This window comes from Besnoitia besnoiti, chromosome III, assembly GCF_002563875.1.
Source record: "Besnoitia besnoiti strain Bb-Ger1 chromosome III, whole genome shotgun sequence".
In the NCBI taxonomy this organism is placed as follows: domain Eukaryota; phylum Apicomplexa; class Conoidasida; order Eucoccidiorida; family Sarcocystidae; genus Besnoitia; species Besnoitia besnoiti.
Window position 1 is genome coordinate 4,857,022 of NC_042358.1, and position 14,827 is coordinate 4,871,848.

The window sequence follows — 14,827 nt, forward strand, 5'->3', positions numbered from 1 at the left end:
CCTTAGCCCCACTACGCTGTCTACTAACGGAAAGCAGCTTTCTGCGTAAAACAGCGCTGTGGCCGAGGCATGCCAGCCTGCGACGAGGCGAGACTGAAATGAACTAGAGAGAAGTGCAGCAAGGTATGCACCCAAATCTCTTGCGATTTCGCGTAACACCGTGATGCTAAAGGTGGCCGCCTGAGGAGTGGATGTGGCGGTATCGGTGTGACGTGTGTGCGTTGTAGGTGGTATGCGTAGAGGAAACGGGGATTCTGGCAGTCCGCGAAAGATTGCGTACCACCGAAGTCAGCACTAGCATACGTTTTTAACTCAGAGAACGGTGGATATTAGCTAGGGCTCTAAGGTCCATCGTCGTAGAGTACAACACACGCACTCGGAACAGCGTTCCCTTAGTGTACCGTACTGGTGGCACATAATTATGTTGCCTCGATGTTTCATGCCCACTCTGGGGAGAGGCGACGTGGGAACCCAGCCAGGTGGTGCGCTATAAGTTTCATCTGGCAACAATTCGGTCACATCGGCCCCCGGGCTACAGACTTCCTGTGGCATCGAGACTTTTCATCACCTTGTGGACGGTGGGCGCATGCTGGCTCCTCTGTAGCTTGCTGGGTCGTTTGCAGGCATCCGATGAAGACTGTAGATGCCTAGCGGGGAAGAAATGGGGCAAGCAATGCGCGTTCACAGGTCGCAGACTATCTGCTACAAAACAACCACGTGCGAAAAATTAATAGTGGGACACTCATTGGTGGTTGCTTCTGGCCTCATTCATACACTTTCGTGCGGCATCAACAAGATCCGATGAGAAATGATTGCCCAAAAGCACACAAATGATGATGACTGCCCCACGCCTGAGGAATTTTCCTCATGCTCTTGTAACAGAGGGAGGCGTAGGCTTGATTACGTTGTCTTGGATCACAGGGCACCCGAAGGCTTGAAAGCCTTATCTCTGAGACTCTTTTGTCTATGCCTCCCACGGCTTGGTTCACACGAATAGGATGGTTCTATCTCGCGCACGCGCCTCCAGGTCGCCGTTACTGGCGTGGTGCGACACCCGGAAAAATATCCCCGCTGGGAGGACCCGCATGCAGACGTCCTACAAGCACACTCGACTCGATGTTCTGGAGTCATTTGAACTCGGAAATTCGCCAGCATCTTGCCAAGTAGTCCACTCACCCCGGCGGCATTGCCAATAGGAAAGCGACTTGCCCTTTCGAAACGGGGGTGACGAATAAAGGCAGAGACACGCACAGCGAACAAGGTATCGTTGGCTGAGGACCGCGTGCACGTGAACTTCCCTCCAGGACTGGGCCTAGAGTTGCTCTGAGCGGTAAATAGACGGAGCGGTCCGTCTTGGTGCTCGTGAGATATTGCAACAAAGGCTGCTCATGCGAGCGAGCGGGCGTTTGAATGCGGATGTTTGCAGAAACGTGGCATACGAACTACCTGTATTGTCTTGCTAACCATGTAGAGACCGCCAGCAATCTGCTGCGATCTCATGTCACAGCTATTGCTCCAGCTGTTTTCCTGAAAACGCGGTTTGGAGCGGGTTTGATAGGATTGGGCGAGCAGGCTCCGGGTGATAGGCGCCAAATCACAGGCCGGCGTGGCCGTTCAGCAGACGGCCGCGACGTCCATTTCGGGGGGGGGCACACCAAATGGGCATTAACGGACGCCATCAACAGTAATGGACACGGGCGGTCCAGCCATCTTTGGACAGCGAACTGTCCCGAGATTATACAACTCAGTGCCGCAGATTTGAAAGTGACGGCGAATCTGATGTGTATCTTACGAAGCACTCTGTTGCCGTGGTGTTTTCGTCTACCAGACAGGGGAGCTCTGCTGCGCGGACGGGCACCCGGCTGCGGATTATTCCGCTCCACTCTCAGCAACCTCATGGTGGCACTGGCTGGTCAGTCTTTGCACCATTGTTCAACAATATCTGTCGTGTCTTGTCCCGCCATGCACCGGAATAACATTTTTTTGAATGCCAGTCCACACGGCAGAGGCTGATTTGCTCTATGCAAGTCCATATTGTGTTATTCCCGAGAAAGGCAATGCGCTTCCTTCTCTTTTTCTTTTTTTTTTCTACTGCGCATGCGTGGAGCCATCAGAAGCATCACAGTGCTGGCAGTAGTGTGTCTGCTGCAATTCTTCCATCTTCTGGGTTCACCAGACCTTTCAAGGACATTTCAGAAATTGTGTCCAAACAAAGCCAGCACCGCTCGTGGTGTGCAGGGGCTCCCTCGTGTGTAGCCACGAAGAGAGACGGCACGTATCGTCTTGGCAGACCACCTTCGCGTGCACCGCGACCCACGGACGACCATCGGTTTTGTGCAGTTCTCACTCTTCCCCTGAATGTGGGAAGAAAACTTAATCGAGGTAATCTCGATACTTACTACACATCCATCGTCATGGAATCCGTGCCCCCCTGTCTTTTTGGTGCTGGCAGCGCTGGCTCGTGCGCTAGGTAACCCCTAGGTTCCCCGGTCTAGACTGGGACTGCAGGTGTAGGGCGCGGGAAGCTCGCGTGAAAGCTTGCATATACGTTCAGAAGAACGTGTTAGATCCCTTCATCGAGTCTATCCCTCTGCGGTTCCCCGCCCACGCTGAGTGACTTTTCGGAGTAGTTTGTCGGGGAACCTATCGGCGTGACCTAGCGCGTGTGCATCGCGCCAAAAGCGGCGGCGCGGGACATACGACCCGCGAACAGACATAGATAAGCGAGGCCTCAAAAAGCGAACTTCTCTAATCTCATTGCTTATTGCTGGTTGATTGCGTTGGCGGACGGGATATTGTTTTTTGAGTCCTATTGTGGGCAGCTGCTTATGTATCCGCGCGTTACTTCTCCTCAGCGGCAGCTTCTGCGCTCCAGTATCTCTCACCTCCCGCCAGGAAGGCGTCGGCGTCACGCAACGGAGACACTACACAAAAAAGGGCTGCAACCGTACACAAGATGTCAGGCTTCAACAGAATCAAGGTGGAGCACCCAGTGGTGGAGATGGACGGGGATGAAATGGCGCGGGTTATCTGGGCATTGATCAAGGAGAAGGTAGGACTGCCAAATGAAGTTGTTCTGTCATGCTGCTACAGCTCCCTTTGTATAGTAGTGCATCAGCGTGTCGGAATTCAAGCGATGTTATCCCAAGATTTTCCAATACCGTCCGACGCTTCGATCGCGCAGCAGTTTCCAGCTCTCGCAGATGCGCCTCAATGTTCCGAACAGAATGGCCACGGCGTGCTCCTTGATCCTCTCGTGGTCCAGGACCTTGCTACGAAGGTTGTTTCCCAATATGTACATCTCGTGTTGTCTGCGCTGCACAGTCTCGAGCCGTATAGAAAACCACTGCAATGCTCTCGGTCCGCTTCTGACGGAGCGACAGGTTTTTTGCCCCACTACGCCACGTGCGCACACGTGAAGAACTGCCTGACAGCAGATTAAGCAGTAGCGTCGCGCACTGCCGGTGCAAAGCGAAACCTATTCTGTCACGTTCTAGGCGTCTGAGATGAAAGCACTTCATTTGACTGCCGTGGATTTTCTTTCAGCTGATTCTGCCGTATCTCGATATTCCGCTGATGTACTACGACCTTAGCATTGAACACCGTGACAAGACCGATGACCAAGTCACTGTGGACGCTGCGCTCGCGATCAAACGCCATGGTGTGGGTGTAAAGTGTGCGACAATTACGCCTGACGAACAGCGAGTAAAGGGTAAGCGGGCAACGATCATCACGTGTCCAGTGGTATTGATGTTGGGGAAGGAGGGCGGATTCGAGGGTGTGCTCGTGTGTACAGCAACACCAGAGCGAATGAGTTCGCGACTTGCCGTTCCTAATGCTTTCATGTGCTTCCTGTTGCCGCAGAGTTCAATCTCAAGAAAATGTGGAAGTCTCCAAATGCGACCATTCGTAACACATTGGACGGAACAATCTTTCGTGCGCCGATTCTGATTAGCAACGTAAGCGTAGAATTGGTGTGTTCGCTGATTCACCTCATCGAAATGACTGAAAAGCAAGACGAGTGCCCAAGATGATCATGCGACTTTTTTACCAGATCCCTCGCCTAGTCCCCTCGTGGACGAAGCCCATCATCATCGGCCGTCATGCTCACGCCGATCAATATAAAGCTGTCGACTTCACCGTGGACAAGCCGGGTCGCTTTGTGATGACCTTCGTACCTGCTGATGGGTGAGCGTTGCAGAATTCTAGCCACATCTGCCAAATCTAGGGTCGATTAAGGCCAGGACAGACGGTTGAACATTGCCAGAGCTTTTCCTGCTGAGCTGACACTCGATGCAAACGATAAGTGCGAAAGGCTGTGTGTGTCTGCAGAGCAGAGCCGCAGGTGCACGAAGTATACGAGTTCAAGGGCGGCGGCGTTGGCGTCGGGATGTACAATACTGACGCCAGCATCACAGGATTTGCCCATTCCTGCTTTCAGTATGCAATCGACCAGAAAATGCCTCTCTACTTAAGCACGAAGAACACCGTTCTTAAGAAATATGACGGCCGGTTCAAGGACATATTCCAGACCATATACGACAAAGAGTACAGGCAGAAGTTTGAACAAGCGGGATTATGGTAAGAACCGTTGTTTCCGCCACAGGGCACCATCAGAGGGCAAACGGCGCACCGTTACCATCACTATTTGATTGGTCATGCTCGTGTTGCAGGTACGAACACCGCTTGATCGACGACATGGTCGCTCAGGCGATCAAGAGCTCCGGCGGGTTTGTCTGGGCATGCAAAAACTACGATGGCGACGTTCAGTCAGACGTCGTTGCCCAAGGCTATGGCAGCCTCGGCTTGATGACGAGCGTCCTCGTCAGCCCGGACGGCAAGACAATCGAGGCAGAGGCAGCGCATGGCACTGTCACTCGGCACTACCGACAACATCAGAAGGGTCTTAAGACATCAACAAATCCCATAGCTTCTATTTATGCTTGGACCAGATGTCTTCTTCATCGGGCAAAACTCGACAACAACGAGAAACTAGCGGAGTTTGCGAAGGCTTTGGAAGAGGCGTGCGTCGAAACAGTGGAGGCAGGCTTCATGACGAAGGATTTGGCCCTGGCAGTAAAAGGTGACGGAGTAACAGACAAGGACTACTTGTGCACCGAAGATTTCATGGACAAGCTCGCACACGTGGCTGAGCGCAAGCTCCTCGAGCGGAAAATTATTACGAAGGCATAGAAATACCTTTGGCCCGAATCCGCGTCTTCGCCACGTGCACCGTGGCATGAGTGCATGCCTCCATTCCGTACACAGTGCGGCGACTTTCCGTTGTGACGACTCTCTTCAGAGCCGCGAAGATGAAGCAGTCTTCCCGTACAATGGTGTACGACGTTGTTTTCGGGCGACAGTCCTACACACGTTCAGGTGTCTCAGGCATCCCTGTCGGTGTCCCTCAAGTTGTTCACGTGCAGTCTAGTTGTTTGTCAGAGTGAGTGCTTTTTCAGCCACACGAATATGTTGGGCAATGCTGAGTTTTTCGCAACATCACGGCACCGGAATTGATCGGTCTGGTCACGCCACCGATTCGGGCAGGTTGTTCTCGGACCCTAAGAACTTCCGGCAGTACAGCAGTTGATACCCCGGTCGGAGGATGAACGCGGAGGCTCCCGGAGTCTTGGCAAAAGGCTCGTTCCCGAGCGACAACGCAACTTTTAAATCACAACTCAGTCAGTATACAATGGTTTTTCTTTTTGGAAGGGTGGGGAGGAAAAAGCGTGTTGAAAACGCTCGTGCAGACAGAAATCTTACGTCTGATACGGTTGTTGGCCTGCTAAAATGTCCACCGTTTGTGCATGGTTGGGGGGGCCGGGGAGGCGAGGAGGGGATGGTCGAGGTTTCTTGAGCAATGATGTTTAGTTGTTGCCCCCGCTAACGCAGGGCTCGGAGCCAGTGAGGCCCCATCTACAGGCAGCGGTCGGCCGGCGAAAATCTATAATTATGGAGAATCACGTTAGTATCCCAGCCACTGCTCCGAGTCCTCTCCATTTCACGAGGGCAATCGTACAACCCAGGATCAGCCAGCTATCATATAAGACGAGTTTGCACAATGCCACGATCGCTCACAGCGCCGTCTGGCTGAGCGGTGTAGGTGGGTAGAATCTCTTGCTTTTCAAGCTGTACGCGGATAGGCTGCGAAAAACACCGCGCACGTAATCACCAGGTGTGCTGTTTACAGTGGCCAACTTACCGTTGCTCCTCGAGTCCATTCACCGACGCCTGAAGGTAGCAGACGATGACACCCTACTCGGTGGCCACACGCTAAGGACCACTTACATGGCCATTCAACTGCGCACGCTGCCATCTTCTCGAGCTTCTGGCTATTGGTCATCTCGCCGAAATACAGAACTCTGTCACCTGGGGTCAATGAGACTTGTCACTAATTTTGTAATAAAGCATCAGATTGTTCGTTTACAATTTCCGATGTAGCTTTCCGGTGCCTGGCAGTTTCTTCCGTCTCCCAGATCAATCCATCCGATTGGGCATCGTGAAGAGAAGTCCCGGGGGCACTGGCCGCGGTCTGAATTTGATGGTGAATGGGGGAAGCAGATCTCACCTAATAGCAAGTAACTCACTGGCGAAAGGGAAGTCTACGAAGCACTCAAGAGCAAGAGATGCCTTCTCAGATGCTGGCATTGCAGAATTGATAAACCGTGGACAGTCCTCAGTGATGTGGAAGTCAGGAGGGGCCTCGCAGGACCCGTCGGCCAGGAGCGTCTATGACAGAGGGCAGGGTGCATCGAAATCTCGGTGCTGGGTTGTCAACGATGGACTGCACGGCCAAGAAGCAACGCACCGTTGCTCAAAAGCAGCTTTCATGTCACTCCGTCCAGCATATCCTCTTAAGTCCACTGCTTGTTTGCAAGGACCCTCGTAGGTCGGTGGCGGAGTGCATACCAGATTAGCTGACTGGTGCCATCCTTCCGGACATGCAGAGCTATAATCTTTGGAGCAGCGAAGGGGAATGCATGGCCAGCGGACATGGCACGATGCCTCATACGCAGCCTTCTCCTCGAAAGAAGCGTCCCCTCGTATTTTTTCGTCACAAGGAGGACGCCCCGACACGACATGACAGATCCCATCAGCGCGTACGTGCCACCCCACTGGGCATGGCCTTTTGTAGTTGGAGCCCACAGGGCACCTACTCAGCAAACACGGAAAGCTTGCCTGACACATAGTGGACCAGGCAGCCTTCTGTTCTTCTGTCAGCTTCGGCAAATCTCTCTGTATTTTGGCGCATGGCCCTATGTACCCCTCCAGCGCGACGCATGTGGCTCCGTCAAAGCGGAAGGTTTCCGGGCACTGCAGAGAATAATCCCTCGGACATTCAGCTGCCGGCTCCTAATGGGGCTTATCGTGGGATCCCTCTAAACTGTAAGTTTACACCTTACCGGTGCCGCCTCTGCCTGAAACAGATGATATGTTGTATCGCTCCGGCACAGGCAGACGCAAAACTCACCTGCATGAGCTTATCGAAATCCTCTTGCGTCATCGGCGGGGGGGGGTTTTCTATAGTGGGAAAATATGCAGTATTCCTGACAGTGCTTAAATACCCCATACCTCCTCCAGCGCCCTGATAACCGCTTTCTGAAACTGACGAACTTGTTCTCCTCCTGCGTAGAACCGGGTTATCATACAGACGAGCGAGACAGAAACAGAGAACAGTACCCACCGTACAGCTGAGTGAGGCCTGAAGAGGAAAACGCCTCGGCAGCCTTCTGCATGATATTAGACAGGAAGCCTCCCTTTTCTCGCACTCTAGTCTCCTTTTCCTCTCCGGGCCCCTGGGGCGGTTCGGCGACCATGAGAGCCTCCTGAAGCTTGCCTGTCGCTTCGTCCGCCGCTGTTTCCAATTCCTCCTCAGCAAGGTTAGCTTTCGTGTCCTTCATCGCCTCAGTAGCCTCCGTACTGATCCGTGGTTTCTGTGGCTCAATCAGTTCGTGTTCTGCAGGGCCCGGTTCTGGCGTGGGGAAGGAGAACGACAGGGGTTGCTGCCCGCTGCCTGGCCAGTGCAATGCTGTCGCTTGCGCGACGCTTAGGACAAATGTGACAGCACAGACCCACTTCATTTCGTCTGTAATCCCGAGGAGAAACCAGTTGTCTTTGGGTTGGGAACGATGGTAGCAAGTCAGCACACATCCGGAGAGTACATACGCCGAGGTGTCATCGCTTTTTGCATTTTGGTGGCAGTCTACGAGGCGTGAGCTTGGACGGGTTGTTGCTGCAGAAGCGGTCTACGCGGTAAGCTTTTCCGTGCTACCTATTATAATTATAGCAAAGCTGTGCCACGCAAAGCACTAATTCTCCGCCAGAATGCCACACTGGCACTATTCTACAGACATAGCACACCGGTGAGGGAAGCGCTGGAGATCGAATTGTCCTCCCACCCAGTTCCGCGGCAAGGGGAAGGTAGCGCGTGCTCATCTGCAACTACACCGGCCCCTCCCACGGACTGAAAAAATTCATGTCAGTCGCATCTGATGGGGCTACGTTGTTACATGTAATGACCGCATGTCAGGATTTGCTACACGGTACTGAATTGGCGCTGCGAAGATATATTGCTTTAAGACAGATGTACCAACTTCATTATCACCTCAGCCGGATTCTTGTGGCTGCTCTGTATCTTGCCTTTCTACGTATGAGTAGTAACTCGCCAGTGCTGTCGTTTCGTCACACAAGAGTTCAGGAGTGATTTTGTAGCAGCGAGGCGGGCATTCACCGGTAGATGCCCTTCGGATTTGGTTTCTACGTAGAGCGGTCATTGCATTGCCGCATTCTTGTGTCTGCCCTTTGGCTCGTGCGGGAGTCAGGAGGATAATAAGGAATCCGAAGTGTTCGGAAAGAACCGAGAGGCCTCACTGTACAATCCTGACTCACCTCGGCTCGCCTTGTACCTGTTTTTCCTCTTCGCCACAACCGGGAGTACACGCAAGGACAAGGGGAAGATACTATTCTCCGCTATGTGACAAAAGCGACATGTCGTTGTGAACAAGATTTGCTCAACGTCGACGAACAGCACAGGCTAGTCAAAAGTCAGGTATATATTGATTACATGTTTATGTTCCACTGGTATGCTTCACCTCGGTTTTGACCATGGCGCTTCCGCCCACTCTTGACGACGAGAACTTGTACAAATTTCGGACAAAAATATGCGAGCGCTATGTAAAACAAGGCCGGTGCGAGTTCGCGGACAAGTGAGAAACCTGGATGAACAGCGCCGCGACAAAAGCGAATGCTCGAGCAGATTCGTAATTGCCGCTTTCTTCCATCGCGTTTGTATGACTGCGCTCTCGGCTGACTGCAGGTGTCAGTATAGCCACGACTTAAGATGGACTCGGCGTCCTCCTTGGAAATACAATTATTGTCCCGAGCTGTGTCACGATCTGCAATTTGTTAAAGATGGAAGAGGTCGAACCATTGCAAAGTCGACCTGCAAACAGAAACGCAACTGCAAGTTTGCGCATACAAAGGAGGAGCAGGTGTACCATCCGAAAATGTATAAAACGGTGAGGAACCGCTAAGACGTATCTCCGGGGCTCAGCACTCTCATTACCTATGCTCGCGAACACGCATGTGAATGTGTGCGATGTGTGAACGTGTTCTGCAGATCATGTGCAATCAATTCCAGAACAACGCTTGGTGCGATCGGTACTATTGTCCCTTTGCTCACACGCTAAGCGAACTCCGACCGGCTGATTTATTTGACAAGCCGTCCAAGGTGTTCGGCACTTACGAGGATCAAGATGCTCTTTGCCCCGACATATACTTGGTAGGGAAATATTTGCATGGTGTATTCTTGTACAGCAGAGTGCCGTGTTCTTGTACGTGGCAGCGTACACGACGTCTCCTTTCTTTTTGTTGCTTACGCAGCCTTCAGATAAGCCACACCCTCGCCTGAGGGCACGCTTCCTCTCTATCATGGACTCTGTCGGTCCGGGGAACTCGCACCACTCCGCATCAAACGCGGAATCACTAGGCAATTCAAACCGCACGAGGCATCCATACACCGACTTCATATCTTCACATACGCCCCAGTCCGTTCTTTCAGAGAGTAATTCTCCATCTAAAGGCGTGCGTGGCGACGAAGGTACCCCTCGTTCCAGGCAGGCAGTGCCCCAGGTGGCGAAGAACCAAGCACGAGCCGAGAAGCAAGATCTGCAGAGCCTCAAACATTCTGGAAAAAATTTTTCTACGCCTGGACAGGCGATCAAACGCCATGAAGACAGAGTTCAGGGACACGTGGATCCGAGCATCTCCCACGACTGTGAGATCTCTGGCTCTGCTCGGAAACACGGGGAGCCTCTCCTTGGGTCGCCCCCACTGAAAAACACAAGTCACCGAGTTGGGCCAAGAGACGGTAACGGCCTAGGACTTGTACAGAACGGAGGAAGCATTTTAGGGAATCCTGCAAGACAAATATCACAGAGGTCAAGTCAGGGAACCACCGGAGGCGGAATGCAGCTTCCGTTATCTCCACGCGCGTACGCAGGCAAACAATCGGGTCCCGCTGCTCAATTGAATAGCGCGGCGACTGAACGAGAAGACCAGACAGGTGGTGGCTGCCACAGCTTGCTACATGCAGAAAAATTTCCAATCCTCCCGACATCCCCTTTGAGCACGATTAGCGACGTTACCCGAAGCCCAACTGCAGCAACGCCGTACGTTATCTCATCAGTTCTTCATCCGCATGGGGTCATAGGGGGAAGCCAAACCTCAGTGCCACAACAAAGATCCCAAGACGGCCAGAAACCCTGCAGTGCAGCCGAGAACAAACTCGGCATTCCGCCTGGGTTCGTGCCACAAACTACCATTCCCGGAAAGGACAGCTACCGTCCCGTCGTCGTCCCGCCGGCGCGGGGGGTAACCCAGAGCGGAGGAAAACCTATGGATCATGACGGGCAAAACTTTAGGCACGAGAAGATGCCACCGGGTAATGCTCAAAGCATGCTGAGTTGTCTAGACCGGATTTCGGCCAGAGATGAAGTGTCTCCTCAATCAGGTAGTGGGAACGGAGCGCCCCGACAGCACGCGTCTCCCGGGCCAATAACAAACAGCAAAACACCAGAGTTCTTCTTATCAAGCAAGCATGGCCAGTCTGGTGCCCTTAAACAACTGGCAGAAGACATTTTCTACTGGAGTGAGCCTATTGGTCAAAGCAGGGACGACCCTAGTGTCTTGGTGTACGCCGGAGTCCTTCTCGGTCCAAATAACCAGGCGCGGGAGACGGTCGCAATCAAACAAGTTCCGGTTGTCGTTACTAACCGCGTTCGGGATTCATTTCTGGAGTTGGAGCAGTTTGTGCACGTCAACGATCCACTCATTGTCAATACCAAGCGGGTATACTGCGTGCAGAACGACGATGACGAGGGCATGTCCATGATGCTTGTCATGGAAAAATGTGAGGGCTGCCTATCCGACATGATAGCGCTAAGCGATCTAGGTGAACGTTGCCTTCAAGAGCCACTTCCTCCCCAGGGAATGACTGAAATGCTTTCCCACCTTTTGTCAGGCGTCTTGAAGATCCAGCAGCACGGGCATTCTGCGCATACGCGCATTCACCCGGGTAACATTATGCTGACTGAGAACTTCGAACTTAAAGTTGGAGACTGCGCTGGGAAAATCCGGTACCTTAGCATCTTTGACCTGCTTCAGGCGGGCGTCCAGGGGGCGAAGAACGCGAGGGAGCTCGTGCACTGGGTAAGGACCGTAAACGAGCATCTGTTGGTTGCGAAAACGACGACATTCTTCGACCAGTGTGTCAGCGTACGCTTGCTTGGTATTTTGTTGCGTTCCGCCCTTCGCTGATTCTCAACTCCCCGCAAGAAGCCGCGTGGCTTGCGCCTGAGCTCATCCGATCGCTCATACATATGGCACAACAAATCAGTATTCTAATTGATCAATATGAGGCGCTGCCTCCGGATGGTCGCGACGGTGCTTGCTTTGTCATGCTAGCGAATAACATGAAGTGGTCTCCCCGTTTCCTGCAGAGAGCGGACGCGTGGTCCACAGGTAGGGTGCGAAACAGCGTATAGTCTAGTTTTGGGGGGCCGATCGCTGCTGTCAGAGTCACACGGAGAACTGCGTGCGATTGCCCAAACTTGCGTGCCCCGCGCAGGCGCTACTCTATTTTACATTGTCAGCGGTGGCCTGCATCCATACGGCGACATCAGCGACAGGTCAATAATAACACACATTCTCGAGGACAGGAAGATCCATCTCGAAAGGGTAAGCAAGTCCGTCGAGATGCTGCTGTCTTCATACCCAAAAACTGGCACGTCACCATTTAACACGGTCACAGCCGAGGCAGACTATACGCCATGGTGCATCTTTCTGCGTGCAGATACGCGAGTCTCCTCTGCTGTACGACCTGATCGAAGGGCTTCTGGAGGCAAACCCCGAAAAAAGGACAAGCCTTTCGCAAGCACTTTGCCATGCGGCATTCTGGAAGATGGGGGAAACTGAACACTTCCTGAAGGAATTCCAAACAGCAGTTGAAGTGAGGCCCAAGCTGCTTCAGAGAACCCTCACTTGCCAGTAATTAACTCAAGAAGGTGAAACAAATGTGGGCGGAGGCGGGAACCGATCTGAAATCGTGCGCCAGTGCTACAGACGCAACTGAGATTAGCATACCCTAGCTCTGTATGACGAATACGTATTTTACATGTATGCAGTCGCTGCTTTGGGTGGCTGCCAGAAGCCGGTTAGACACGCCATGCCTTCCCTCGTGCCTTCAGATGAACCCGGAATCATACATGGTGCTCGCTCTGTCGGACCCCATCTCTTGGATATCGTCGTTGGCCTCCGCCGCCTCTCCGCTGTTCTCTTTGCTGGTATCTTATCTCACATCTCCATCGTGCCTCAGTCTTCTCATTTCATCCCTCCGCGTTGAGAACAGTGTATCCTTCTTGTTGTTTTTGGCCCTGCTATCCGCTGATGCGCGCCTGCCTGTGCAAGAACGCCGAGCTCTAGTCTCTTCTGCAATCTTGCTTCATCCATCGGCGTTCCTCAAAGCTGTCAGACTCCTGTTGTTTCCTCGAATCCCCCAAAATCCATCAGATTTCGTGATATCCCGAAATTCAACGTACGTCAAGCAGTACCTCGGGGACAGGAGCACAGCACCACAACAGGACAGAATCCGGGCACCGGCCTGTTGTATCCTACCTGGAACATCGCCCTCTCAGCCCGTGCCTGAGGAGTTGAAGCACGCAATAAGAAAACAGGTTCCGCAGAGCCACACGGGACTGCTCGGGGCACCCCCGCAAACTTCGTCCTGCCCCTCTCCACCTGTGCCTGTCACAAGTTACCCCGCCATGCTGCCGGCTTTGCTGGCGCCGCTCACATTTACAGAAGGGTCTTGTGGGTACTCGAAGGGCCCAGTGTCCAGTCTTCCTCAGGCTGTCGAATGCCAAAGGCCTCCACCTCCACCTCCTGTTCCCTCACACGTACTGTCCAATCCTCTATTGCAGTACGCGGCAACTTCACGGTGCACGGGGCTCACCGCTCCCTCGAGTCGGCCCAACAATCGTTTGTGTGATTTTCCACCAGACGTCCATGCAGCGGGCGAGCCTCCAACACAGACATGTGTTTCGTCAAAAAGGCTGCTGCCCCCTATGATTCCCCAAGTGCAGGCTTTAATGAGAGCAGCGAGAGCAATGCGTCCGGATGACCTCGCTAGAGCGCAAATGAGACAAACCGGTGACATGGCGGCTGCGGCGCCCGTCAAGCCTAGCGTCGAGCAGTGCCCGCCACAGCGGATGGAGACGCTGGATGTCTGTGACAGAGGTGTCAGTGATCCGTTTGCAGTCAGAGCAGAGGGCATATCGTGTTCAGTAAGGCGCGGTACTGGGCCCATGGTGGTGAACGAGCAGGCTACTGACGTGCAATCGCCGCGGGGTGAGCCAGCTTCTTTTCAGAGGTACCGCATTCGCGAAACGATATCGGATTCTGCTATCGCCGGCCTCGACTGGCGACCGACTGCTCTGAGAAGTAGAGGACAGGAGGGGCATGAGCCAGCCCTGACTGAGGGAAACAGAATACACCACGTGTTGCCGGAAGGCACCCACAATGGCAAGAACCGTGTGTGGTCAACAGATGCTTCGCAGGGCAAAATGAACCTGATCTTAACGTGTCCGGCATCTTTGTATCAAAACTGCGAGAATCAACAGGCTGCCCAAGTGAAACCAGTTGCTGGCAGTGTGCAGGCTGCTGGCCCCGCTGAGCACCTTACCAGTACGTCAGAACAACTCAACGAAGGGGAGTGCCATGAGCGGATGACGGCGTGGGATAGAGCAAATTCTGAATCACATCACGACTTCCAACATATTCTCAAAAACACAGCGGGCAGCGATACGCACCCGCAAGAAGCCTTCTCTTGCCGCTTGAAGCGCTTCGATGAAGTGTCGAGCAACGAAGAGTTGCAGAGGACCCCTGAGATGGAGGCTCCGCAGATGGGACTCTCTAGCGACTCTCACTTACCGAAGGGAGACGCGACAGCGGTCGCGCTTTCCTCATCACCAGATGGGTCTTCACCCAGTCCGAATCCATGCATGGTTCAGTAACGATTGAAGAAGGTGGTCCCGCCTGTCTGACCATGCGAGGGACAATACACGTCCACGCCACCAGGCGCAACACGCGCACTCGTTTTATAACAGAACCGCCCACCCCGCACAGACGTCGACCGGTGTACAAGCGGTTCCGCGTTCAGTCTCTGATGTTCATCAAGACACTCCTATACCACGAAATTGTGTTTTTGACATTGAAGTAGAAAGTGCCCTGCAAACTGTCCTCGTGCCACCGTCTAGCCCTCTTTGAACAG

The 14,827-nt window shown here is 53.3% G+C and overlaps 3 protein-coding genes across 3 annotated transcripts; 2 read left to right on the forward strand and 1 right to left on the reverse strand.

Moving 5' to 3' along the window:
* Nucleotides 1-2,956: 2,956 nt before the first annotated feature.
* On the forward strand, nt 2,957-5,193 carry BESB_049640 (isocitrate dehydrogenase; the record flags this gene model as incomplete). The annotated part of the gene is made up of 6 exons (XM_029363415.1): nt 2,957-3,052; nt 3,547-3,712; nt 3,865-3,959; nt 4,055-4,188; nt 4,333-4,581; nt 4,674-5,193. The coding sequence occupies 6 exons, from the start codon at nt 2,957-2,959 to the stop codon at nt 5,191-5,193; spliced, it is 1,260 nt and encodes a 419-aa protein (XP_029220781.1).
* Nucleotides 5,194-6,039: 846 nt separating this feature from the next.
* On the reverse strand, nt 6,040-8,081 carry BESB_049650 (cpw-wpc domain-containing protein; the record flags this gene model as incomplete). The annotated part of the gene is made up of 8 exons (XM_029363416.1): nt 6,040-6,144; nt 6,203-6,231; nt 6,289-6,369; nt 6,428-6,532; nt 7,158-7,353; nt 7,472-7,494; nt 7,566-7,625; nt 7,685-8,081. 8 exons carry the CDS (start codon nt 8,079-8,081, stop codon nt 6,040-6,042), a joined length of 996 nt encoding a protein of 331 aa, XP_029220782.1.
* A 1,024-nt stretch (nt 8,082-9,105) lies between these two features.
* BESB_049660 (zinc finger (CCCH type) motif-containing protein) lies at nt 9,106-14,570 on the forward strand (the record flags this gene model as incomplete). The annotated part of the gene is made up of 8 exons (XM_029363417.1): nt 9,106-9,206; nt 9,317-9,518; nt 9,620-9,781; nt 9,883-11,709; nt 11,775-12,021; nt 12,128-12,237; nt 12,353-12,508; nt 12,747-14,570. The coding sequence occupies 8 exons, from the start codon at nt 9,106-9,108 to the stop codon at nt 14,568-14,570; spliced, it is 4,629 nt and encodes a 1,542-aa protein (XP_029220783.1).
* Between the last annotated feature and the right edge of the window lie 257 nt (nt 14,571-14,827).